The sequence below is a fragment of the Sceloporus undulatus genome, chromosome 2 (genome assembly GCF_019175285.1).
Source record: "Sceloporus undulatus isolate JIND9_A2432 ecotype Alabama chromosome 2, SceUnd_v1.1, whole genome shotgun sequence".
In the NCBI taxonomy this organism is placed as follows: domain Eukaryota; kingdom Metazoa; phylum Chordata; class Lepidosauria; order Squamata; family Phrynosomatidae; genus Sceloporus; species Sceloporus undulatus.
The window spans coordinates 221994876-222021495 of NC_056523.1; the positions used below are offsets into that span (position 1 = coordinate 221994876).

The 26620-nt window shown below is 44.3% G+C and overlaps 1 protein-coding gene across 1 annotated transcript in view; it reads left to right on the forward strand.

Annotated features, from left to right (window-relative positions):
• LOC121922909 (ephrin type-B receptor 5) overlaps positions 1–26620 on the forward strand; it is a 200937-nt gene that overhangs the window by 74558 nt on the left and 99759 nt on the right. Inside the window, exon 5 of the mRNA XM_042452858.1 lies at positions 1629–2325. Within this exon, the coding sequence (XP_042308792.1) occupies positions 1629–2325 (697 nt within the window). The remainder of the gene's footprint in view (positions 1–1628; positions 2326–26620) is intronic.

Consider the following 26620-nt stretch of genomic DNA (forward strand, 5'->3'; position numbering starts at 1 on the left):
AGGACTAACAGCCTAGGCGATTCCAACATCAGCTCTGAGACTAGTTGTGTCAGCTCAGTTAGGGAGTCTGTTACGTTACGGGGAGGCAGGCAGGAAAAATTGGAGAGTTGACAGGTGTCTTTCAGTGTCTGTTGTTTATTTCAGTGGCTCTTGGTGAGAATGGCCTTTGCTTCTGCTTCCCTGATACCTCTCCCAATTTCATTCTCCAAGAGTCCTGTGAAAAGAGAAAATCTTTGGACTGGTTCTTTGGCTCTTATTTAACTTTCAGGGTTACATCATTTCTAGCCAGGTCTTCAGAGGAGCCTCATAGAGAAATATGTTCAGATATCAGTGGGTTTCAGTATCTAATGGTTTGCAGTTTTTGCCCTGTACTGTATTGGGTCTGATACTGGAGTTTCAAACTGTCTCTGTGCCTGTGGCAGGTACAATGGGACATGGAACCCAGCTTTCTCAGCCTGGCTTTCTGAGTTCATCCAACTGATCCTGCTGTTCACTTGCTGCTTTGTTGGCTTTAGTTTAAACAGGAGAAAACTATTGGATTTAGAGATCGCAGACATGGGGAAAATGCTAACACTTATTTCCTTACCCCCATCCTCATTCTGCAGAACCATTGAGTGGGTGGTATTATGATTCTCCCCTTCCAATCAATTCTCTTTACATGTCTAGTTGGTCTGGGCTGCTCATGTGTCACAGAGGCCTGAATTTCCCATTTCCCCCCCTTCTGACTGGGATAATACAATCACAAAATTTCAATCAAATGTCTTACAGCAGAGGTGTTAGCATACTGTTTACCTTATCAGGAACATGGTGATGCTACTTTGCTGGACTTCTTTTTGTTATTAACTGACCTCGAGTCAGCCACGACTCATGGTGACCCTGTGGATGAGACATCTCCAAGAGTCCCTATCCTCCACTTCTCTGCTGTAAATTCATATCACTGATCTCCTTAATAGAGTCTGTCCATCAGTGTATGGCCTTCCTTTTTTCCTGCATCCCTTCACCAAGTCAGCTGAAAATGAAACCAGAAGGGATATAATGTCATTTTTGGTCATATTGGGCAGAGTGGTGCATCAGGGTGGGTTTAGGATAGAAAAATGGCTCCCATTCCCCTCCACAGTTGCCCACATTGGCCTAGAGGATAGGAATGGGTGAATGGCGCAGTCTTTGGAGCTTGACTGATCATACTCTATAGAAACATCTGAGCAAAAGCATTGGTCTAGTCTCTTTTTTGTAGTCTGTGTAAGCCCCATAGTCCCACCTCACAGCCCTTCCCCAAATCTGTGTGGTTGTTCAAAGAGAGGAGGAAGTTAATACCAGTTCCATTAGAGCTGAAAACACCATAACACCCTGAATGCATCTGATCTCATCTCACATACAGAAACTAAACTGTCTCAAGCTTGGTTAGTATTTAATCGGGATCCCACCTAGGAATATTGGAACTCCCCAGGCACTGCTGGAAAAAAAATATGGCCTGATGCCCTGGAGTCTGATTCCCAGTCAGCATTGACAGTGCTGGGTACATGAGCAAATGGTCTGACTCAATATAACATAGATTTTTACATCCCTGAAACATGGTTTTTACTTGTTTACCTACTCTTTTCCTCCCCCCTGCTTCCAACTTCATACAGTGGGATGAAGTGAGTGTCTTGGATGATAGGAAGCACCTGATCCGAACCTTTGAGGTGTGTAATGTTGCTGTGCCAGGACAGAACAACTGGCTACGTACTCACTTCATAGAGCGTCGTGGAGCCCGCCGGGTCCATATTCGCCTTCGTTTTTCTGTACGTGACTGTGCTAGTATGAGGACCGTGGCCTCTTCCTGTAAAGAGACTTTCACCCTTTACTATCATGAATCAGAGGCAGATGTGGCCACCCCGGAGCATCCTGAATGGCATGAGGGCCCATGGACCAAGGTGGATACAATTGCAGCTGATGAGAGTTTCTCCCAGGTAGACAGCACTGGAAAGGTGGTGAAGATGAATGTGAAAGTGCGGAGCTTTGGGCCGCTCACCAAGAGAGGTTTCTATTTGGCCTTCCAGGACTCAGGGGCTTGCATGTCTCTGGTAGCTGTTCAGGTTTTCTTTTACAAGTGCCCAGCAGTGGTGAAAGGTTTTGCCTCATTCCCGGAGACATTTGCTGGAGGTGAAAGGACTTCACTGGTGGAGGCTCCAGGAACTTGTGTGGCGGATGCAGAGGAAGCCAGCTCTACGGGCTCTGCTGGAGTGAGGTTGCATTGCAATGGGGAAGGCGAGTGGATGGTGGCCATTGGGAGATGTGCGTGCCGCGCTGGCTATGAGCCTGCAGATGATGAGAGAATCTGCAAAGGTGAGAAAAGGATGCTTCAGAGCATCCCTGATTCTTTTCTAAATCAACTTGTTTGCAGCAGTTGATAAATACATGTTAAAGTTTTTGTGTGTACAGTATTAATCACACCCTGGAGGGGACCTGCTGTGTCTGTATGATTTCCTACTTTGATTCTGTCTCTTTTGCATTAGCCTTTCTTGGGCAGCAGGTAGTAGCCCGGTGGATAGTAATGCATGAGACTGGTGTATGATCTAGTTAAAGGTAAAGGTAGTTCCTTCACATGAATATCTAGTTGTAATCAACTGTAGGGGGCAGTGCTCATCTCCGTTTCTAAGCCAGAGAGCCAGCGTTGTCTGAGGACTGCTCTGGTGGTCATGTGGCCAGCATGCCCACACCGAACGCTGTTACCTTCCCACTGCGAAGTGGTACCTACTATCTACTTGCATTTGCATGCTTTTGAACTGCTAGAGTGGCAGAAGCTGGGACTAGTGAAGGGAGCCCACCCCATCATGAAGCACTCGGGCCTCAAACTGCCAACCTTCTGATCTTACAAGCCACTGCATCCCATAATTAGCTTGTGCAAAACAGCCTACAATCATGTTACTTTATTCAAGGAGGGTTTGCCCAGCTTTGGATGATGGGGCAGAGAGAGAAGAAGTTAGTTAAAGTGTGTGAGAAAAGAGAAAAAAGTTTATTTGAAAGAGGGAAGATTATCTTAGAGCAAAAATGACAGAAAACAAATATACTGGATGTGAAAAGTTAAACATGACATATATTTCAGTTTTTTGTTGAAGCAATTCAGTTTAACATACATTACTGTGAATGAATGATCTTCAAATTACTTGCCTTTCTCCAGTTCACCCACTTTCTAAACTTGTGGTTAGGTTGGTCTTTGGCTGTGGTCATGGGATAATGTGATGACATGCTTTACAGCTAGCCCTCTACATTGTATCATACAACACTGAGGAAGGTTGTATCTTTAACTACCAAACATGTTCAGAACAGATGGTGGTAGATTATTTAATATTTGCTGATCTGCTTCTCAGGTGTCTGGGTATGCACAGGTCATAAACTTATCGAGAGTAAGTATCCTAGTCCTCTGTTGTCAAGCCCAGTGTTGGCTTAAGTATCACCCCATTGGCCCACTTATTTGCCATGCAATCCAAGAACTTAAGAAACAGCAGCAGTACCTCCTGAAAAAACAAGAGAAAGGTACAGTCAGCTCTCCATATCCAAGAATTTTTAATCAACGGATTCAAATATCCATGGCTTGAAAATATTTTAAGAAGTTAAATTCCATAAAGAAACCTTGATTTTACCATTTTATATAAGGGAAACCATTTTACCATGTCATTGTATTGAATGGGCCATGAACATCCATGGATTTTGGTATCCATGGAGGAACCTGGAACCAAACCCCAGTGGGTGCCAAGGGCCCACTGAATTTCTTATTATCTGAATACTCTAATAGAGAGGGTGTGAGACTTGAAGTCTCAGTAGACTCACCACTGGCTATCCTGGCTAGGTTTATGGGAACTGCAATTCAACAGCATCTCCAAAAAAAGAGAGAGAGGAACCTCTCTCTCTCTCTCTCCCCCAGGGCTTCCTTACTTGATAGAGACCTATTTCAAATGGTCTCTGACTAGTTAGTCAGTGCAGGATTTGCAGAGTTCCTGTAGCCTTTCTGATCAGAATCTAAGGTTTATCAGATCCCTTCTGATCCTTTTTTGTTAGATCTGATCCCAGCTGTTTCCCTCTCTCCTTAATTTGGCAACATCATAGATAACTGAGAAAGATTACTTCAGGCCCTTACAAATTAACAGAGAAAGAAGGCTTCATCCATTGTTTCCTCAGTGTAGATCCAATTGAGAAAATTATCTTTTTAGTAGCTGGCTACACTACTGAGGTCTAACTTGGTTTTGATGGAACCAGCCACCTGCTCTTCCAATGTGACAGATCTCATTTTCAGTTTTTAGCTGCAAACTCAAAAAGATGTCTCCAGGCTATCCTTTTCTTACCAGGTGTTTTCCTATTTGTTATAAATTCATCTTAATTTCCAGAAACACATTCCATAGTGTGCTGTTTGCTGCCCTTACTAGAAATTAAAGCAACTTGTAGAGAACTGTGTAGGCATGCCAAGGCTGTAAGCTGCTATAACTGAATCTGGAAGGGAAAGTGGGAGTGAACATTCTCCATTCCAGGTTCTCAGAGATCATTGACCATCAGTCACTGGAAACTAGTGTTGCAGAAGTTAGAAATACCAAAGAAAATGGAAGCTGCAGAGTGTCTGATAGCAGCTAGAAAATACTCTGGTGTCTGGGACAAAAGGCCAGAAGCCTAGTATCCATTCCTGGGATGGCTAATCCTAAAATTTCATGCTGTCTGCTGATTCTTCACACCCATGTTGCTTGTTTCCATTTACTTCTGTGCCCTGAAAGGGCTTCTGAGACTGCTGAAAGGTAGCCTTAGATATTCATTAAAGTAGAGGCTAGGAGGTCCTTCACAGGCTTGTATTTTAATCTGTGAAGAGAATCTCAGAAATTTTTGGATGTTGGTTGCCATTGCCTGTTGAACCTTAGTCATGCCAAGAATGCCCTGTTTCATCTCTGTCTCACCTTTTAGCTGGAAGGCTTCCTGTTTGAGATGTAACTTCTTGAGATGGTTTCAAGTCTTTATGGAGGGTTGGAAATATTCTGTCTTGAGAGCTCTCCATGCCAAGAGTCTGAATCAAAGAGATGCTAACAAAGAAAGTGCAGTCTTTTCTAAGGTTCTAGCCTTAAAACCATACATCTCCTTTGAGCTCTTGTACAGGAGTACAAATAACACTGTTGCTTGCAGGTTGTCTTTTGTAGTGATCACACATCTCTGCAGTTCAGTGTGTCTCACATTAACATTAGCTATACATTGCCCCTTTTGCGTATGCATATGGGAGGTTGTTGGGCTTTAACTTCTGGACAGAAACTTTTAACTGATTTCCTAATATTAACGCTATGATTAAATAGTCCATGAAGCCAAGAAATGGCAGCTGTATCTTTTTAAGTCACTGGATGAGTTCACTTGATAGCAAAGGCTACCTGTGTCCTAAATCAGATCATTTGCAGGAAGTGATATATAGTATCTATGCTGTGAGACTCTGGAAATACTCTGGCCAAAGATCCACAACAAACTTCAGATGCAACAGAAAATTTATTGATAGAACTGGAACAAAGTATTCTTGCCACGTCTTTGCCAAAACTGAAGACCCAGAATGGAATCAGAACCTTAAGATTCCCTCCAGCCCCTCCCAATGAGTTGTTTCCCAGCACCTTTCCCTTTGATGTAAAACCCCTTTCTTTGATCTGTAAAAGTAAGGAGGGAGGTTTTGACCATTTGGTTCCTGGCTTTCCTATGGCGCCGAGATCTAAGGCTGTGTACCGGCTTGGGCTCAGATTCTCAATAGCCCCTCATAAATTACCTGCTGCCATGTCCTACATGACCATCCCGCTCGTTCCCCATGGAACCTTTCCCCCCTCGTTCCAAGGTTGCTGCCTGTTTGGTGATGTATCTATTTATCTATCTATTCATCTGTCTATTCTTCTATCCATCTATCTATCTGCTTGTCTGACTGTCTGTCGGTTTATCTATCCATCTCTCTATCTATCTATTTATCTATCTCTCTATCTACCTATCTATCTATCTAGCAGAAGACACCCTATTTACCCATCTATCTATCCATTTATTTAACCATCTATCTACCCATCTATCTATCTGGCAGAAGACACCCTGAACACCTAACTGAAGGTGGATTCTGACATATGGAGGGTTGTAAGAGTTGTTCACATACAGTCCTTTTACAAATTTGTTTTTTTTCAATCAATTCAGATGTTACTGAGGTTTCATTCTGATTTCTTTTAGTGCTTTAGAACACATTTTTGCATTTCACATTAGCAAATTAAAGTGTTTTCAGAGTTTTCTTGTCCCAGGCAGAAACCCCATTGAAAAAACAAGTAAATTGGAGCAAGGTTTGTTTGTTTATTTTTTTGCATTTTGGGATACCTCTGCTTTGAAAGTTGTATTGCCATATATCTTCATATATCTTGCTTATTAGTGTTTCAAAGGTGTTCGGCTGTTTGTGGGAACTTGTAGAAAATAATGGTGGGGCTTCCATTCTGAGGAATGCCTATACCAGTGAAGTTCTTGTCTTTTGTAGAAAACTACAAATGTTTCTTTTCTTTTTTTAAATGAACCCATCTAATTTGACCTTTCTTTCTTAATAAATAATGTACTCTTAATTTCTTTTGCTTTTAATCTGTTTTAATGTGTATAACCTGCTTTCCTAAAATGACATTTGTTTAAGAAGGTGCATAAAAATAATTAAAACCTTTTCAAGAAGCCACTTGAAAAACATCCAACCATTTTTACTGTTAATGCTTTTTGTTGGAAGCAACTCTGATTTTATGAAGAGTAGCAGCAGTGTGCAAATACTTTAGCTAAATAAAATAGGTCAATAAAACGCTGAACAAGACAACTAGAAGGGTGGGGAGGAGGTAGACTACTCTAGTCAACTTGCGACATTCCCTTGGGCCTTTCTACTTACGTCAGCCTTGTCAAAATGGTAAGGGCTGGATGGGGGTTGGGGAGGTTAGGATGGAGAGTAGGGTAATAGCTAAAAGAACACTGCTTTTTACATCTCTCTGTTTGACATCTAAAGAGGGTATAGTGGACCTAGCAACCCAAATCTATGTTCAGTCACCCCTCCACATCCATGGATTCTTTCTCCACGACTTGAATATATTCCAAAATATATAAATTCGAAAAAAGCAAACTTTGATTTTGAAATTTCACATAAGCAACACCATTTTATTATGCCACTGCATATAATGAGACTGGATTTTGGTATCCACAGGGGATCCTGGAATCAAACCCCACCGGATACCAAGGGCCCACTGTATAACTAATAGCACAGATGTTAGGACCTAGATGCCAGGTAGCCAATTTGCAGCTTCTTTTAAAATTCTTTCTATTCCTTTCCACCTCTTTGCTTTTCCATTTCAGACCAGATGACATCAGTAGCTCTGTAATTCCATTTAGGATGCCTAGCCCAAGGTCAAAGGCTTCTTTTGCTGCCGCCTTTCCTTTCCCCTCCATCCTCTTCCTTCTGTTGAGGCTCTGTGATTTCTTTCCTCCTGGATACTGGTATGATGTTGTATTTGCAAGGAGCATTTTCTGATTATTTGATGTGTGGCAATCTTACCTTGAAAAGTTTCCCTCGTGTGTGTGTGTGTGTGTGTGTGTGTGTGTGTGTGTATATATATATATATATAATCTCTGTCCTTCTCGCAACTGTTCATGAAAAGGATAACCCTTTATTCCTGCTCCCCCTTTTATTTTTTTAAGCAAAATCTTTGAGTGGATTTTTCAAGGATGAAGATGTAAAACCTTGAGCTGCATTGTCCTGTGGATTTTTTTATTTTTAAATCTAGGAAACTGAAAGCACTTTGTAGTTACAGATTTACTGAAGTGGGCTAAAAGTCCTTCATTTATGCCAGCATATTTTGTAACCTGCCCCCACCAGATGCATGCAAACCTGTTGTTTGTCTGGCTCTCTTGTTGTGGTTGCTGATTAACCAGTTAGCACCTGCATTATCAGATACTTGGCTCTATGCCACGATTGTGTTCTGAACAAGATTTAACTCCAGATCAGACAACACCAAACACAGGTTCAAAGAAATTATTGATTGTACTCAGGCATAAACAGGACTGGTGCAAACTGGAGTTGGCTTCACATTGTGGGACTTGACTTACTGGGCACCATCTTGCGTTGTTAATAAAAAAGAGGTTGAGTCCATCACATTTAGTGCAATGTCTACTGTTTCTGTAACATTATGCTGTGCCACTTGTCACTTCCATCAGTATCGTTACCAGTGAGCCAGAAAAGAAAGCATAATGATGTCAGCGTCTGGAAACTTTAGGGGTACATTGTTGTACTAGCATACTCTTTTCTAATGAGCCCCAGGACTCCTTACTTATGAAAGGGAGATATAGCAGGCAAGAATACAAACAGGAGTCTACAAAAGGAAGGGGCAAACTGGTGGCCCTTCAAAAGATGTGGGACCACAACTCCCATGGATTCTAGCCAGCAGAATTCATGGGAGTCTGCAATCCAAGATTTTACTTTGCCCAATACCAGTTTACAGGGTCTGTGAATGTGCAACCCAAACCCTGTTTAGGTTGAAGTAATTTCCACTTTGTTTAACAGAGTAATTTGACACAGGATTGCATGTTTGTAGTCCATTACTATGAAAATTTATTCAAAAGTAAGTGTCAATGTATTTAAAGTGGTAGCTATGTTAGTCTGTACCATTGTGTATATGTGTACATGTGCACGTGTACATGTCTTGTGGGGGTGTTATGGCTTACAAATTTATCGTGAACTTTGGTGGTGTGTACTGTATATACTCGACTATAAGTCAGTTGTGGGCAGGTTTTGGAGCAAAATTATGGATTTTGATATGTCCCTTGGATAAGTCAAAGGTAAAGATTATGGGTATGTAATAAAGGATCTAAATGATGATGAAGCAAAGGAAAACAATGCCAAAGAACCTACAAAATTATGGCAGGCATAACTCTTTTGGCTCACACTAAAGGATGGATGGAAGAGAGAGTAGAGGGAGCTCAGTGCTTCCAGGACAGATTGCACTCTTGCCTTTCACCAGGACGGACTCCTTTTTAAATAAGAGTTAATGTATAGTATTTACATTGACCCATGGATAAGTCGACTTCAGTTTTTGGGGTCAATTTTTTGACTAAAATTTCTAGACTTATACATGAGTCATTTTCTCAAATGCTTAACAAAGTACAATTTACAAACACCAGGTATATATGTACAGTTTCATGTGTACATGAACAGTGTACAGTTTCATGTGTACAAATGAACAGCCATGTTTGATCAAACTAAATTCTTGTCCAGTCCAACATTCTGTCCGCACAGTAGCCAAACAGTTATGAAAAACACAGCAACAAAACCTGAGCATAATGCTGCACACTTATACTGCCCAGGAAATGATAAGCAGAGGCATACTGCCTTTGATACGGGGCCTGATAAATAGCCACTCTGGTCAGAAGGAATCTGTGAATCTCACTTCAACGAATTTATCATGTTTATCCCTTCTGTCTTCAAAGGCTGGGCACACCCAAGTCAAACCCAAGCAATCACTGTGGGGGTATTGAAATGGCAGAGAAGGCATGGGGATACATGGCAAATATGCAGTGAGTTGGTGGCATTGTCTGCCTTCCCTTTCATCTCATAATTTCATCTCACTGTCCCATCTACCTGTCATCTCCAGTTTAGTACTGACATCTTTTCAAACACTGTCCTACATGTGGATACACTTCCCAAAGAATGTGGGGAAAGGAGAGTTCATGAGATGCTTCCAACATATTGAGTTTGGAGAGTCACAGGTTTTTGTGTGAGAAGTGGCTATGGGATAGCTGAACCTGTCATAGCTCAACATGTACTATGTACTATTTGTAGTGGGAGCCACCTTTATCAATTCCTTATTTTATTCCATCCTATTCTAATTTTCACTTATTCTTACCAATGGTGTTAACATATTTTATGGCTATATCTAAAAATGATAAACTAAGAACAAAATATCATTTAGATATAAGAATGTTGTGGCATTGTATGAGCCAGCATAGTGTAGTGGTTTGAGCATTGGACTATGACTGGTGACCAGGGTTCAGATTGAGGCTGCACCATGGAAACCCAATGAATTCCCCTGAACAAGTCACACACTCTCAGCCTCAGGGGATGGCAATGGCAAACTCCCTCTGAACAAATCTTGCCTCAAAAGCCCCATGATAGATTTGACTTGGGTCACCATAAGTTGGAAATGACTTGAAGGCACACAACAGCAACAACATTATACTCCTGTTAGCATCATTAAAAGTGATATGTTGCGTGTGTTTGTGGAGTACGTTTCCTATCACAATCACTTGAAGCTAGATGTTTAATGGTGGTGACTAGAAATTGTGGTTGTTTTTTTTTTTTAAATTAAAGTTAATATTGTAGTGCTATAGCACTGTATCTACATCATGCTAGATGTCTTATATCCTTTAAAGTAGATTATGTGTATCCAGTTCTACTTTATAAAACAAAGATACGATAAATTTCTTTCTGGCCACCTTCATTAACTAAACAGGCAATCCATGGGTGTGTGTGTGAAAAATAAAGATCATATTTAAATATATATTTCATTATAGCATGCTGGGAGTATAGTGTTATAATGCTGGGAGTATAGTGCTATATCACACTTCTATTTAAGAAGCGTTTTGCTTTACAGATTATCCACTATAGCATTTTACCAGTTTTTTAAAAACTGATTTTTGAATAGTGATAACATGGCACCAAGTACTCAGCTACATTTTATTGAATATATGCACTGAGCTGTAGTCGGTTCACCAGCTACATTGCTCATATCAAAACTGTGTTTTTTAAAAAGATGGAAGTTAAGTACTAAGACCATCTTCATATGTGGCAACTGGATTGATCTTCCATTCTTAAAAACCTGGATTACTGGATTACTCTTCCATTCTTAAAAACCTGGAGTTCCTGTAGGGAGAAAAAAGATGGAAGCAGCACTCTTGGGAAGATTACAAGTGAGGTAATGACATCCTGTGGATCTGTAAAATGTAAGTGAAAAAGGGTCATGCTATTCCCACTGTAAATAAATTGTAGAACATCCCAAGGCTAACCTCCTTAACCATAATTCAACATAGGTTAAATAAAATGCAGGTTGCAACGTTGAACCTAGCACATGTCAACAATTGTTTGCGAGTCTAAAGTTGTGCATAGCTAGCTATTTTGTCTTCCCATTGGAATTAATCAGAGTTCTCTTAAATAGATTATTGTTGCAGTGAAACATTTTCATTTTAAAAAAATAAATTTTGGGGGAAAATCACCCCAGATAGGTAGAAGCGCTATCCTGGATAATCCTGCATAACACAGTGGTCCATCCTCATTTCACTGGGGGTATGGGTGAAGGACCCCTGTGAATGTGGAAAAGCCACAAATTAAAAACTATTCTTTTTACCTAAGAGAACACCTCTCTGGGAATCTCCAGGTCCTCCAGTGCAACTCTGAGGTGAACATCTGCCAGAAGTTGATCATAGAATCATGCTGGAGGACCTATAAATTCCTAGAGAAGTGTTTATGAACTTCTTAGTTCTCCAGCATAACTCTATGGTCAATTTCTGGCAGAGTTTGTGCAGGAGGACCTAGAGATTCCTAGAGAGAACATATTAATCAAAACCGCAAATAATCAAATCCTCAAAAGTCAAAGGTGCAAATGTGGAGAGGCAACTGTTTCGTACAGGCATACCTCAGAGCCAATGTAGCATAGTGGTTTGGGTGTTGGGCTAGGACTCTGGAGACCAGGGTTTGAATTTCTACTTGACCATGGAAACCCAGTGGATTAGCTTAGGCAAGTCATATTCTTTCATCAGCGACAATGGTTGTCTTCTCACACACCCCCTACAAGTGTCCATGCAGAATTGTAAGTTGCTCTGAGATCAGAACAAGGCTGGGCATCTCGCTCTGACCTCAGAGTGACATGGAAGGCAACTCCCTGTTATGGTTGCATTTTCCTGCAACAGGTAAGGAGGGGGATTGAGGTGGAATTTGGGGGCAGAGTACTCCTGGAGCAGCCCAGAGTATTCTGGCAAATGTAGGCAATCCCCAAGAGTATGATGTTCTGTATTAACAGGCAGAACCTGAGTCTCCTCTTATCCAAACAGAGGTAAGGGAGCTGCCCATATTCTGGAGTTACTTTGTGACTTGCCACAAAACACCATCTTTGCCTTCCAGGTGAGGCATCCCTTCCAGCAGCCATTAAAAGCAAATTCAGGAGGTGGCTCAAGGAGTGGGAGCTGGAACTCTTTGCCTCTCTCCCACCCCCAATCTGGATGGGCACATAGTAAATTAAAAAGATTTCCACACTTTCAAGGTGTGTTTCGCTGATGGCAGGAAAGTTTGGAACCAGGTAAAAGCTGGGTGTTACAGTCTGGTGGAGAAGTTGTAGTTGTTCCAGGGAGACACTATTAAATGTGGCAATGTGCCCCTCCCTGCCCAAACCAGGCTTGACTCACTCTTCCTTAGATCTCTTTCCAGCCCTCCTTCCAGCCATCAGAGATGGTTCTGTGCTCTTTCTATTGTCTTTTATTGCTCCCCTACCCCAGGTAAAACAGGTGTTATGCTTGAGAGCTTTGACAGCATTAGCTCTGCAGGTAGCTGCCACAGCAAATTTAACTCATCCCATGCCTTTGCTACTTAGACATCAATGGTACAATTCAAATAACTTTTAGAATTACACTTGGCCTTCTGTACGCGTAGATTCTTTATACACAGATACATGGCTTGAAAATATTCGTGTGTGTGTGTGTGTGTGTGTGTGTGTGTGTGTGTATATATATATATATATCCCCAAAAGCAAACCACTTGGCCATTTCATATAAGGTACACCATTTTACTATGCCACTTTATTTAATGGGACTTAAGAATTCATAGATTTTGATATTCACAGGGAGTCCTGGAGCCAATCCTCAGTGAATAGCAAGGACCCACTGCACTGTATTAGGTGTTTGGTTGGCTCAGTAAAGGTTACACTGAAGTTTATTACAGTGGGATTAATTTTGGTATTAAAGCGAGATTAAAGAGCATTTAAAGCATCCCACAAATAAAGCGAAAATGGCAAGTAATTGCATAAATGACTATCACACTCAATTGCTCAAGTGATATCGGAAATGCATTGTTGCTGAAATCGTGAAAGTAAAAAGTAAATGTGCATTAATGCTTCTTTGTGACCACTTTAATGGGAGGTTATGTGTGAAGTCGTGTGAAATCGTTTTGCATAATTACACGATTCTTCCGGGATGTTCACAGCATAAACTCCCGATCTCCTTCAGGAGATAAACTCAACTGTGTTGTTAATTTTGGATGGTACAGTACTTTGCTATATGGCCAACATGGCTATCCCTGACTATGTTTCATTGGGTGTGTATCTGCCATATTGTGACAGTGTTATCTAGTGTCTCTGTTAATAAAATGTCATTTCTCCAACTTATATAGGCCGTGCTGCCAGCCCCGGCCCTCAGTCGGTGCTTGGCTCCGGATGGTCAGGAGCCAAGCATGAAGGGAGGAGGAGCGGAGCCTTTTCCCACCCACCCACCACTTGGGTTTGGGTTTTTTGTCACAACTTTGGGGCAGCAGCATAGGCCAGGATCTACACGGTGTGGTACCAGGGCTACAGAGCTCTGGTTTGGGAGTCAGTCGGGACCCGGGGGCGAATAGGGCAGGTGTATGGCCATTGCGGGTGCCATAACGCGAGAGCGCCTCTTGGTGACTAGGGGCTTAGTGAATATGTGAACGCATGGCAGAGATGCGGTCATACAGTGTTCCTTAGCCCCTAGGTCATCCCAATGCCTGGTGGGTGCCAGGTTGTGGTTAATCAGAAAAATGTGGGGTTGTTTGATTTCGCAGATCCTGACCTCATGCTTTGTGCCAACCCTACCAATGGTTTGCTTAATAAAGTTGTGGCCTTTCCTCCAGCATGGTCTCCTGTGGTTATTCGGCAGCAGCATCTGAGGCAAAATGTCATTTCTCCAATTTCTGAGTAGCCCCGTCTACTTGGACCGAGGGAGATAGTGTTGTGTTGGATCATTCACTCAGTATAAAAATGCCAACTCTCACAGAAAACATATTTAACGATAGCCATGTTGGCCATGGACAGCCAAAAAGACAAAGAAATGAGTCCTTGAACAGATAAAGCCAGAAATTTCCTTGGAAGCCAAAGTGAAACTGTCATACTTTGTCCACATCATGTGAAAGCACGACAAATTAGAAAAGACAATAATGCTAGGAAAGTTAGAAGGCAGCAGAAAGTGAGGAAGACCACACACCAGATGGATAGACTCAATAAGAGTGGTCAGGGGCATAGGTTTGCAAGAACTAAACAGATTAGTGAAGGACAGGGGGTAATGGAGTTGTCTTATCCACAGGGTTGCCATGAGCTGGGGCCAACTCAAAGGCAGTTAACAACAACAACAACATGTTGGCCAGCCATGCTGCAAAATACAACAAAAATAGACCTGTGACTCCAACATTGTCACCTTTCTTTTCTTGTATGATTTTAAACATCTTTACCTGATGAAGAAACCAGTTAAGCTTCGAAATTTTGTGAATTTTGGTTGGCCAGTTTAAGTACTACCCTCACAGAGGGCTGCTCATTCACATCCCTACATGAACCTTTGCATCCGTCTTCTTTCAGTCAGGAGGCACACCTGGATAAGTGACTCATAAAGAGGCATAAGGAGCAGGCTCCTCTACATGTAAGCCATTTCTTTTCTACTGAAAATAAGTCTTTGCTGAGTATAAGGAGGATAAAATGCGCCTCCAGTTTTAATTCAGAAAAAAAAATCCCTTCTATGCCTCATCTATCAGCAGTTTGGAGAACAAGGGCTCTGTAGCTAGCAGCAAAACAACGCTGTTGTATGTGCAAATCCTTTGTTCAGCTGCTATTTTTTCTCCCCAAGTAGAACAGAGACCAGATGCGAGGTGCAGAATTATTGGTTTGAATCTCCAGGCTTTGGGTCTTTTGCAATCATGCTGCCATTGTATTGCCAGATCGGATGTGGGTACATCCACTAACACAGAGTTTGTGTCATTTGGTAGGATAAGTTGAAAAAAGCTTAAAAATAGTTGCAGGTTCGGTCTCTACAGGTATTTTAGTATCAACTAATGCCCATGGTTGTTGACTCCCAAATAATGCTTGCTTGTTAAAAGAGAAGAAAGCTATTAAATTGCAACAATAAGGAGTATGAATGGAAATCTGTAAAAATAAGTATTTAGCCACAAATCTCCCTAGATGGTTAAATAGGTATTTAACCACACATCTCCCTAGTAATTTTTGAAGAAACCTTTTGCATGTGCATTACAGAAGATTGAGTGACTGTGTGTTTAATTTCCATGGGGCACAGGCTAGGCTTATTCAGCTATACCTTTTCATTGCATGAGTCCACAGTATGCAGCTATTAATCCTGATAGCTAAGTATACCCTCACCTCCATTTGCACAGGCCACATAGAGCTGTGCATGAGGCTCTGAGGTCAAATGACAAACATTGACCTTAACCTTGAAATATGATGAATCACTCAGAAAAGTTGCCCCCTTTTGTGAAAACAACAGTTGGCTAGGGAATTTAGGGATTTATAGTAAAAACAAACTGAACCCTAACTTTTCTGATGTTAGTAGCTGTTAGATGCAGAATGTGGAAAGTGATAGATCTTACTTTGATCCACAGTGTTTTCTGTTTTTTTTGTTTTGCTTTTAAAAACATGGTGGATAGCAGTATGGTGATCTCTCCTCAACTGGATAAGAACTTATGATCTCTTCTTTGGTCACTGGATCAGAACATAGAGAGGAGACTGTTGTTTTCATAAAATGCATTGCTGTCTGGATGGAAAGAATATTCAAAGAGCAGCGAGAAGGTAAAACTGGGGGGGCCGAAGACGGGGGGTGGAGCTTCCACCCTCTGGGGCGGGGCCGTGTGCCGGGGTGGAGCTTCCACCCTCCAGGAGTGGTGCCGCATGCTGGGGGCGGAGCTTCCACCCTCAGGGGGTGGGCCAGCGCCGGAGGCCTCCCCCTCTTTCCCAGCCCCTAACAGGGCCCCTTTCTCCGTCAGAGGCCGGGAAAGAGCTGGCGGGGGGCACCAGTGCTGGAGGCCTCCCCTCTTTCCCAGCCCCTGAGGGGCCCAGGGCCCATCAGAGGCCGGGAAAGAGCCGGCGGGGGGCGCCAGCACTGGAGGCCTCCCCTCTTTCCCGGCCCCTGAGGGGCCCAGGCCCCATCAGAGGCCAGGAAAGAGCCAGCCCTACACGCTCCTTCTCGGCTTCCACAGAGGCTGCCCTCCACGGAGGCCGAGAGGGAAGCTGGAGGCTGCGGGGAAGGTGGCACGGCCGCGCTCAGGAGGTGCCGCCTCCACCTTTGCCTCCTCTGCCCCAGACCTTGCTGCCCTCCTCTTCCTCCGCCTCCTCCGCACGGCCATGCGCAGTGGAGGAGGAGGAGGATGGCAGCGAGGCCCCCGCGGGTGCCCGGAGCGGCGCCCAAGCTGTGGCGGGGGCGGCAATGGGCGGCAGGACCGGGCAAGTAAGCTAATTAGCAAGTAAGCTAATTTGCCCCCAACAGAAGACTCTGGGTACTCATTTTAGCGACCTCGGAAGGGTGCAAGCCTGAGTCAAGCTTGGGCCCTTTTGCTGGTCTTGAACTCGCAACCTTGTGGTTTTGAGTGAATGGCTGCAGTACAGGCATTTAACCACTGCGCCACCAGGGCTCCTGCAGTTTTTGAGATGTTCTTGGAGCAGGGAGAAAATAGATTAAATTATTTGTTTTCCACTTTGAGAAAGAATAATAATCATAAGCACATTACTAATTAGGACCTACTTTATCTGAATGGCTGTCAGTTGTTGGGGCCGTGGGACTGGAACTGGAAGCTCATGAGTTTAGGTACCTGATCCCTGCTGCTTGTCCACAGAACCATGTAGGCCACAGAGAAGGGGAGGAAGCTGCAGGAGGCTCAAGGCAAGGCAACAGCATCACAGATCTGAAGGCTTCTCATTTAGAGAAGCCCATTGGATGTCACTCATTTCTGTCCTGTGGAGCAGGGGGCTTTCAGATGTTTTTAGATTGCAATGCCTACCAGCATTAGCAAACTAAGCTGAAGGTGAAGAATGATGGGAATTACAGTGCCACAAGTTCTGAAGGTCCACAAGTTGCCCACAGCATTTACAGTACTTGCTAGGTCTGGGCACTTCCTTTGTGCTGCTAGGCCGTTTGCTCCAAGTATTTTACCAATTACAGTCACCCCTCCGTATCCACTGATGCTTTATCCATGGATTCAGTCATCTGTGGCTTGAAAATATTCAATAAATAAATAAATAAATATTCCCAAAAGTAAAGCTTGATTTTGCCATTTTATACAAGGAACACCATTTTACTATGCCATTGTATTTAATGGGGCTTGAGCAGCCATGGAGTTTGGTATCCATGGGCGGTCCTGGAACCATACTCCAGCGGATACCAAGGGCCCACTGTTCTTGCACTAGGGTTGCCATAAGTCAGGACCTCCAAACCGGGACAAATGTAGGACAACATTTTCAAATGTAGGACACATTTTTTTAAAATGGAGGACATGCGAAAAAATTAGATGATTTTTAATTTTTTTTTTAATATAAATGCATGTTTCTTAGGCATGATCAAAATGGAGGAAATTTTGGCATTATTCCTAGACAGATGGAAGAAATATACTTCCCTTTCTGGCCAAACCACCCCCCTTCATTCCGTCATCATCACTATCATTTTTAAAACAAGGCAGACCTGTTAGCATTAAAAGCACAAAAAATACACAAAAAAGACACTTTGAGGGAAATAAACCTTTGGAAATGGGCACCCACCTCCTCCTCCTCCTCCTCCTCCTCTTACTATTTCCTCCTCCTCCTCCTCCTCCTCCTCCTCTTCCCCCTCCTCTTCCTCTTACTTCTTCCTCCTCTTCCTTATCCTCCTCCTCTTCCTCCTCCTCCTCCTCTGTCTCTTCTTCCTCCTCCTTGGTGCCATGCGCCAAGAAAGGGCACTTTCCCCTCCCTCTGGCTGGCCCAGAGGCTCACTCCTCCTCCTCCAAGGCTCCACCTCCCTCTTGAGGTTGGCCAATGGAGAGCTGGGGCTAGAAACAGCCTTGTCCCCGCTCTTCTGTCATTGGCCAGCGAGCCTCAAGGGGACGAATGCTTGCTGTTTTAGCCCTGCGCGTGTGCGAGCAAGGCAAGCGCGAGCTGGCGCCGGCCGCAGCCCAGGGAAGTGCTGCCGCACAGATGAGGAGGAGGAGGTGGTAGGCAGGCTGAGTGCTGCGCATGTGCGCGGAGCGAAAGAGGAGGAGGAAGAGGGTGTTCTGCGTGGTTGCGCAAAAATCAAGGAGGTGGGGGGAGGAGGAGGTGGGTGGCCGCTGCGGGAGCACGCAGAGGAGCGCCGCCCGGCCCACAGAAAAGACCGAATCCGGGCCCCAACCCCTGAATTGGCGGAACCGGACCAGGACCGGTCCGGTTCCGCCAAAGCCGGGCAGTCCCGCCTGCAGGCGAGTTATGGCAACCCTAACTTGCACCTGAGCTACTTTATAGTCTTTTAGGTGTACTGGAGTCTTCTCCATTCTCTCATGGCCACCAAATATGCTATTTCCTTGTCTGACCAAGAATAAGTACTAGACCCAGCAGTTGCAGGGTTTCTGGTTATACATCTGGAAAGTGAAGCCATCCAAAGCTTTTGAGATCTTAATGGGATTTTATTTTCTTCACCTGTTCCTTGACTGTTCCAAAAGATCTGTCTGGGCAGATGTAGAACATGCCCTCGGGTTTACTGTAATGCACTTTAACAACATTATTGCAAAATGCAGCTGTAAACATAATAACTCATTAAGTTCCCAAGCATGTGCAACACAGTGTTCATGGGAATGAGTAAAGCAATAGCAAGCTACACAGCTGGAGGTGATTACCTGGCTCAGTCTATTTCTGAAGAGCGTGTAAGGCTGCCAGACTGAAAAGGTGGGCTGCTAGGGCACATTCAGCCCTGCCAAACATGTGCATCAAGTGTGTTTGAGAACCCATTAAAAATTCTGTGCAGGCATGTCTTTAGCTGGAAACAGCAATCCTGGTTAGGGTTTCTGTGGGATTTGTTCAAGACCAATCCTGAATGTTTCCTGAGTTTATCATACAGCAATCCTGGTTTGTGATTCTGTGTTTTATTAAACAGCATCAACCTTTCATCCTGGGCATTCCTGCTGAAGAGGAGGGTTTTGTATGTGCCCAGTGCTGCATCCAGGGAATTCAAATTCTAAACACCAAGTAAATTGGTAATACATATGCAATATGCACACATTTTGCATAATATAATTTTCATCGTTTTTTATTGTTTCATATAATTTATACCACTCAAAGATCTGTGGAGGAAACTGAAGACTCGCCTCTTGGAAATATTATTTAGTTCATGTTGGCACCAGGATTTTTTTTTTTAAATAAAGAACATGTATAGTTGCTTCTTCAATGTTACCATCACAATAACCCCATCAACTAGATTAGATTGAGAGAGTGGACCAAAACAATACAGTAAACGTCATGGGAATCTGAACTCAAGTTCCCCCAGACTATGACTGTATATCTACCCTACACAGTTATTGCAGCATATTACATGGGCTGTGTTGGCTCCATCCTATGGAATTGTGAGATCTGCAGTTTCTTGGTAAATTTGGCATTTTCCACTAGTGTCTTCCCAGATTACAGCACTCAAACTCCTTCATAGAGAATTTCAAGAAGATCTTCAATGGGTTTGCCAGGGTGAAAACAGGAGAGGATTCCTGTGGCTGTGTAGATGGTTGTGTAAATGAGGGAATCTCAGCATGTGTTGTTTGTTACATTGTGGTACGACAAGCAACACCTGCTGAAATTCCTTTTTCTATACCAGTGGTTCCCAACCTGTGGGTCGGGGCCTTTTTGGGGGGTCGAATGACTCTTTCATGAGGGTTGCCTAAGACCACTGGAAAACACCTATTTTAATTACAGTTATGAAGTAGCAATGAAAATAATTTCATGGGTTTGGGTCACCACAACATGAGGAACTGAATTAAGGGGTTGTGGCATTAGGAAGGTTGGGAACCACTGTTCTATACAATCATTAAAGTTGCAAGTTTTCATTCAGACTCTGTAGGCTGCACCCATGGCAATTAAAATGATATTGAAGTACAATAACTATGTAGAAATACTGTTAGGTTTGATATACTAACTACCCTAGATTTTGAAAATTTTAATCTTTGGACTATATCTTCCCAAAACCCCTAGCTAACTTGACCATTCTCTGTGCAGGCTGAAGGATTCTGAGAATTGTGATACAAAAAAGTAACCTCCACAGTGTCTTCATTCAACCACCTCTCTGGCATATGATATTTTAGGAAGCACTTTCAAAATGTTTTGCATATGGCAGATATCAATACATCCAAAAGCTTTACAAACTAAAATTCCTTGGAAGCTGAGATCTCTGGCTATATTCCCATTTCTTCCTGTGTTCCTGTAGAATCACAGTATATATTTAGGCCTAACTTTGGGCAGCCTATCTGATTGTGTGTAGAGTTGCAACCAAAATAATTGCAATTATTGATCTTCTACAAGACTCCATATTACTCCTGCCTGCTTTTCTTGATGCAAAGCAAGTCCTTTGGTATCAGAAATAAATTTCTCACATGAACAATTTGCCAAGAGTAAGCTTGCATCTACTAAATTACTTGCAACTTTGGTACACTGGTATCAAAGTGTACCAATAGGCTTCAATACTCAGTGGCTCACCTACACACCCACACACGCATATACATACATACATATATACATACATATATGAGATATTCTGTTCGGCTCTGTATTCTCACTGCCCCGTCTCAGTCCCTCAAACTTCATTAATCTAATCTTTTCCTCACTGTCCTTTGCTTTCTTTTCATTAACCCCCTCCAGCTTTGTGTTCTCTGTAAATCCTCTCCTCCAAATCCTTTTTTAATATTCATTTTCTCCTTCTAAATCTCATTCATTCCGATTCACCTTGCTGTCAAATGTATGTTAATTCTCTTCCTACACCATAATTTTTTAAAATAAGTTTTTAGTTATTTTCATGGGGGCAGTTACCAGGAAGCCAGGGTGGTGTAGTGGTTTGAGCATTGGACTGCAGTTCTGGAGACCAGGGTTCAAATCCCTGCTCAGCCATGGAAACCCACTAGGTGACCTTGGGCAAGTCATAAAACCATAGAATCATAGAGTTGGAAGAGACCACAAGGGCCATCCAGTCCAACCCCCTGCCATGCATAAGTCAGAAAACAGACGACAACAACCAGTTTTCCTGCTTAAGTACTAACCTTTTCCTTTTTATCCCACATAAGTAATAAAATATCCACGAGGAAAGAGACTGCTGCTGTCCAGACACTTAATCATATGAAGATTTGGGATTCTCTAAATTTATTCTGTCATTTCATTATTGATGTCAACTAACTGTTGTGGTGCATCTTCAAGTAATTTCTGACTTACGGGAATCCTAAAGTGAATCTATCAAATTTCTTCACAATATTTCCTCAGACTGGTTCTCCTTTGCCTTCCTCCAAGGCTGAGAGGTTCCCTTATGACATTGCAAACAACCTTGTAAAATGTGGGCTAAACAATGCAACTGTTAGGTGGATTTGCAGTTAGTTGACCAGCTGAACCCAAAGGGTGCTCAACAATGGCTCCTTTTCATCCTGGAGGGAAGTGACCAGTGGAGTCCCACAGGGCACTGTCCTGGGCCCAATGTTATTCAACATCTTTGTCAATGACTTGGATGACAGAATTGGGGGCATACTTATCAAATTTGCAGGTGACACCAAATTAGAAGGAGTAGCTAATACCCCTGAGGACAGGAACAAAATTCAAAATGACGTGAATAGACTAGAAAGCTGGGCCAAAGCTAAGAAAATCAAGTGCAACATGGAGAAATGTAAGGTACTGCACTTAGGGCGGAAAAATGAAATGCACAGATATAGGACGGGGAACACATGGCTGAATGAAACTATCTGTGAAAGGGATCTAGGAGTCCAAGTAGACCACAATTTGAACATGAGTCAACAATGTGATGCATCAGCAAAAAAAGCCAATGTGATTTTAGGCTGCATCAATAGAAGTATAGTGTCTAGATCAAGGGAAGTAATAGTGCCACTCTGTTCTGCTTTTTTCCCCATCTGGAATATTGTGTCCAGTTCTGGGCACCACAATTCAAAAAGGATGTTGAGAAACTGGAGAATGTCCGAAGGAGGGCAACTAAAATGGTGAAGGTTCTGGAAACCGTGCCCAATGAGGAACGACTAAGGAAGCTGGAGATGTTTACCCTGGAGAAGAGAAGGTTAAGGGGTGATATAATAGCCCTGTTTAAATATTTGAAGGGATGTCATATTTAGGAGGAAGCAAGCTTGTTTTCTGCTGCTCCAGAGAACAAGACTCAAAACAATGAATACAAACTGCAGGAACAGAGATTCCACTTCAACATTAGGAGGAACTTCCTGACAGTAAGGGCTGTTTGACAGTGGAACACACTCCCTCGGAGTGTAGTGGAGACTCCTTCCTTAGAGGTCTTTAAACAGAGGCTGGATGACCATTTGTCGGGGATGCTTTGATTGAGAGTTCCTGCATGGCAGGGAGTTGGACTGGATGGCCCTTGTCCTATCATAGGGTTTTCTTGGCAAGATTTGCTCAGAGGAGGTTTGCCATTGCCTTCCTCTGTGGCTGAGAGAGTATGACTTGTCCAAGGTCACCAGTGGTTTCATGGTCAAGTGGAGAATCAAACCCTGCTCATCCAGAGTCACTACGCCATGCTGGCTCTCAAACAGGGAAAGTTAGAACAGAAATTATAATACTGTTTTGAGCAGTATTGGCTCTGCACTGGTCTGCCTGCTGATAGTCCAGGTTTCAAGGAATACATGTTTTAAACATCTATTAAATTTAAATGGTCTTTGCTTGCCCTTCAGCCAGTGCCCCCACAATTGGCTTTATGGGGCTTTTCTCCAACCAACTTCACAACTGTGAGAGGAAAGTTCCTTTTCCACTCACTTGCAGAGCTGCTTTGCCACAGCTGTCAGAGTTTGCAAGCCTCAGCATTTGCTTTGGAAGGCATCTTGTGATCTATTAACAACAGCTATGTAAACAGCCACTCTCCATGTATATGAGTAAGAACCTAAGAACTACTTTATTGGATCAGGCCACAGATATATTAAACTCGTCATTGCTCACTTCTTGTTGTTGCTGTGTGCCTTCGAGTCATTTCTGACTTATGGCAACCATATCATGGAGTTTTCTTGGCAAGATAAGTTCAGAGGAGGTTTGCTACTGACTTTATCTGAGACTGAAAGAGTGTGATTTGCCCAAGTTCACACAGTGGGTTTCATGGCCAAGCAGCGAATTGAATCCTGGTCTCCAGAATTGTAGTCCAATACTCAAATCACTATGTCATACTGTCCTGTGATAAACTGAGAATATGCTAAACATATTGTTGCAAGCTGCATTCGTGCTATTTTATGGTCAGCCCATTGCCTCACTGTTGGTGATGACCGTCTCTTTCTTTTTATATTCAGTATGTTGCAGGCCGAACTAAACCATCTCTTGAGTGTGGTGGTTCCATTTTTAAGCTATCATGGGCGGGTTACAGACGGGCAAAAAGGGATGTACTCATGACGTCATGAAGGTAGAGCCTTCAGACGGGCTTTACCTGAATGCCGTCATGAACACGCCCCCCGCACGCCTCAAGCGGGAAGAAGCGGCATTAAAAAGGTGCTGCTTTTTTCCGCTTCTTTTTGATTTGCGGCGTACCTGCGCATGTCCATCTGTAAGCTGCTGCACCGATACGTCAGAATTGCTACGCCGCAAATATAAGTTGCCGGTTTAAAAGCTCCGTGTCAGCTGCGTCGCATAATGGGTCGGGTTCCCGGGACATGCGTGGTTTGCAGTCAAGCTTTAATTGCAACGTCCGCTGCCATGGAGCTGTGGAAGCTGAGGCACAGCTGCGGCGCATTTTAAGCCTCGTAACCCTAACCCTAGAGCCACTTGTGCGCATGCGTTGGTAGAACCGCGGGAAGTTGTAAGTTTTGCCGGCGGATGTTTTGGTTGTAGAAAGTGATAAGGGAAAGTTTGGAATTTAAAGTGACCCCCTACACACATTCCTGCGCCATTTTCACCTGGGAAAGGGCACAGTTCGGCTGCTCCTGGCACAGCTGTGTGGCGGCTCCCCTTTGCCACCAGGCAGGATGGCACAGCCATCCACCAGCACCCCGAAAAAAGGCAGGGGAACGTCTTGGTCTCATACTGAGACGGCTGACCTGATAGCTATATGGTCCCAGCCAAACATTTTGCAGAAACTGGAGCAGTCCTACCTGAATGCTGACACATATCGAGAAGTGGAAGAAGCCATGAGAGTCAAGGGCCACAACAGAACTTTGGAGGAGTGTCGCCGAAAATGCAAGTCGCTGAAATCTCAATACAAACAATACAGAGACGCCCTGGCCAGAGGTACTACAAAGGGCGCCCCCCCCGCCCTTTTACAAGGAGCTGCATGCTTTCATTAAAAGTGATGGAAGCATCAGACCCCACAGACTAGCCACCAGTGGGGAGCGCGTGAGGGTCCCGGTGGGCCAGCCAGCCAGAGCCGAGCCTGTGGTGGTGGAGGAGGAGGAGGAGGAGACCCCGGAGCTTGAATGTGCCCAAGACCTTTTGATGCCCCGTCAGGGTAAGATGTGCCAGGGCCCCTGGGGGGAAGGGAGGGGGAAATGGGACAAGGGGAAGATGTGGCCCCAGGGTGGGCACAGGCCAGAGATGACCCTTGTCCCTTGTCATATAGATGAGGAGCAGGAGGAGGAGGAGGAGGAGGGGGAGGAACACCCCGACTCAGGTGATTCCTCCAGCAGCCAGAGACCTCTGGACCCCCGCGCCCTGCTCAGACGAATGTCTGCTGAGGCCGGGAGCTCCAGAAGGAGACCACCATCTCGTGCTGGATCCTCTTCCACGACCAGCAGCTACCGTGACCGCTCACCTGTCTCCCGGGCCAGTGCACCCGCCAGCGATGGCAGTGAGACCAAAGAGAGTATGCAAGGTAAACCCTATATTTATGTTTATAACTGCATGGCTCAACTGCGCAATTGTGGCATGTCTCTTCCACTGCTTACTGTGCTGGTATGTTTGCAAGGGTTGCTGTGCAAGTAGGATTGTGAGTGTCCCTGGCATGGCCATGTACTGCATGTGTCCCACATTCCTAAGGCACCCCTCCCTTGCATGTAAATCTCTCCTTTCCCAACGCCCTTAGTTTGAAGCTCTACCCTTTGCCACAGCTTTGAGTGAGAGTTCCTGCATGGCAGAATGGGGTTGGACTAGATGGCCCTCAGGGTCTCTGCTAACTGTAGACTTCTATGACTCTCTGCTTGTATGTCCCATAGTAGGAGGACGAACTGAAGCAGAACAAGAAGGAGGAGAAGGAGAACCTCCTCCAGCTAATCCCATAGTTGCCATGTCAGCAGAGGAGCGCCTTGCCACCAAGAAGAAAAGGGTGCGTCCGTCAGCAGCTACTAGAACTGTGGCAGCTGTGGATCTGCTCAAGGTTTCCTCAGAAGAGAACATCACAGCACTGATGCAGCAGGGGCAGCGAGCCTGTGAGGACAGGGAGAGGGGCAGACAGTCTCGCAGGGAGCTCATGGAAAGGGCACTGGGATTTCAAGAGAGGGCACTGGGATTTCAAGAGAGAACACTGGAAGTTCAACTGAGGGGCGTTCAGAACCAGGAGACAGCAATAGAGAGGTCAGACCAACATCATGAGACCACAGTCCAGGAGCAGAGGCAACGCAACACCACCTTGGAAGCGCAGACTGTTCTGATGGGGCAAATGCTGGAGGTCATGAGGGGAGGGCAGGGTGGCCCGAGACGCAGAAGGGTACGTAGGGAGCAGGGTGGAAGAGGCAGGGCTGCTGTCCCCAGGGTCGTGGAGGAAGGGGTTGAGCAGCAGGAGCCCCCAGCAAGAGGTGGAAGAGCCAGGGCTGTCCCCAGGGTCGTGGAGGAAGAAGTAGGGCCACAGGAGCCCCCAGCAAGAGCAATCCCTCCAGCTGAGGAGCAGGCAGTTGCCATGGAGGTGGAACCGGCTCAGCAGCCTCTGGCTGGCCCATCCTCCAGCCTCTTCAGTCAGTCAGTGGCAGTCCCACCGCCCACACCCCGCCCCCAAAGGCAAAGAGCAACTAGAGGGGGCCTGGGCCTGGGATCAAGGGGCAGGGAGCACTGAGAAGGCACTAGGTCCCATGATGTCCCATAAAGACATCATTTCGCCTCCCAGGGCATGTGTTCCCTTCCAGCCCTATCTACTCTATTCTACCCTTCCTGTTCTCTCCTCCCACCATGCCTGGCTCACTGGTCCCCAAACCAGCAATGTCCAAACTCTGTCCTTCCAGGGGTTTGGACTTCATCTCCCAGAATCCCCAGCCACCTTGCCCTGTGGTCTGGGATTCTGGGACATGAAGTCCAAACGCCTGGAAGGACAGAGTTTGGACATTGCTACCTCACACCACTCCTGCCTAGCTTTAGACTGCACAGTTGCGCCTCATTCACACTCACAGCCACACTGCCGCAGTTGTGCATAATGAACCACACAAATTTTTTTTAAAAAATAAACTTTTTTATTTACAATAACAACAATAAAACTTTTTTTCTATATA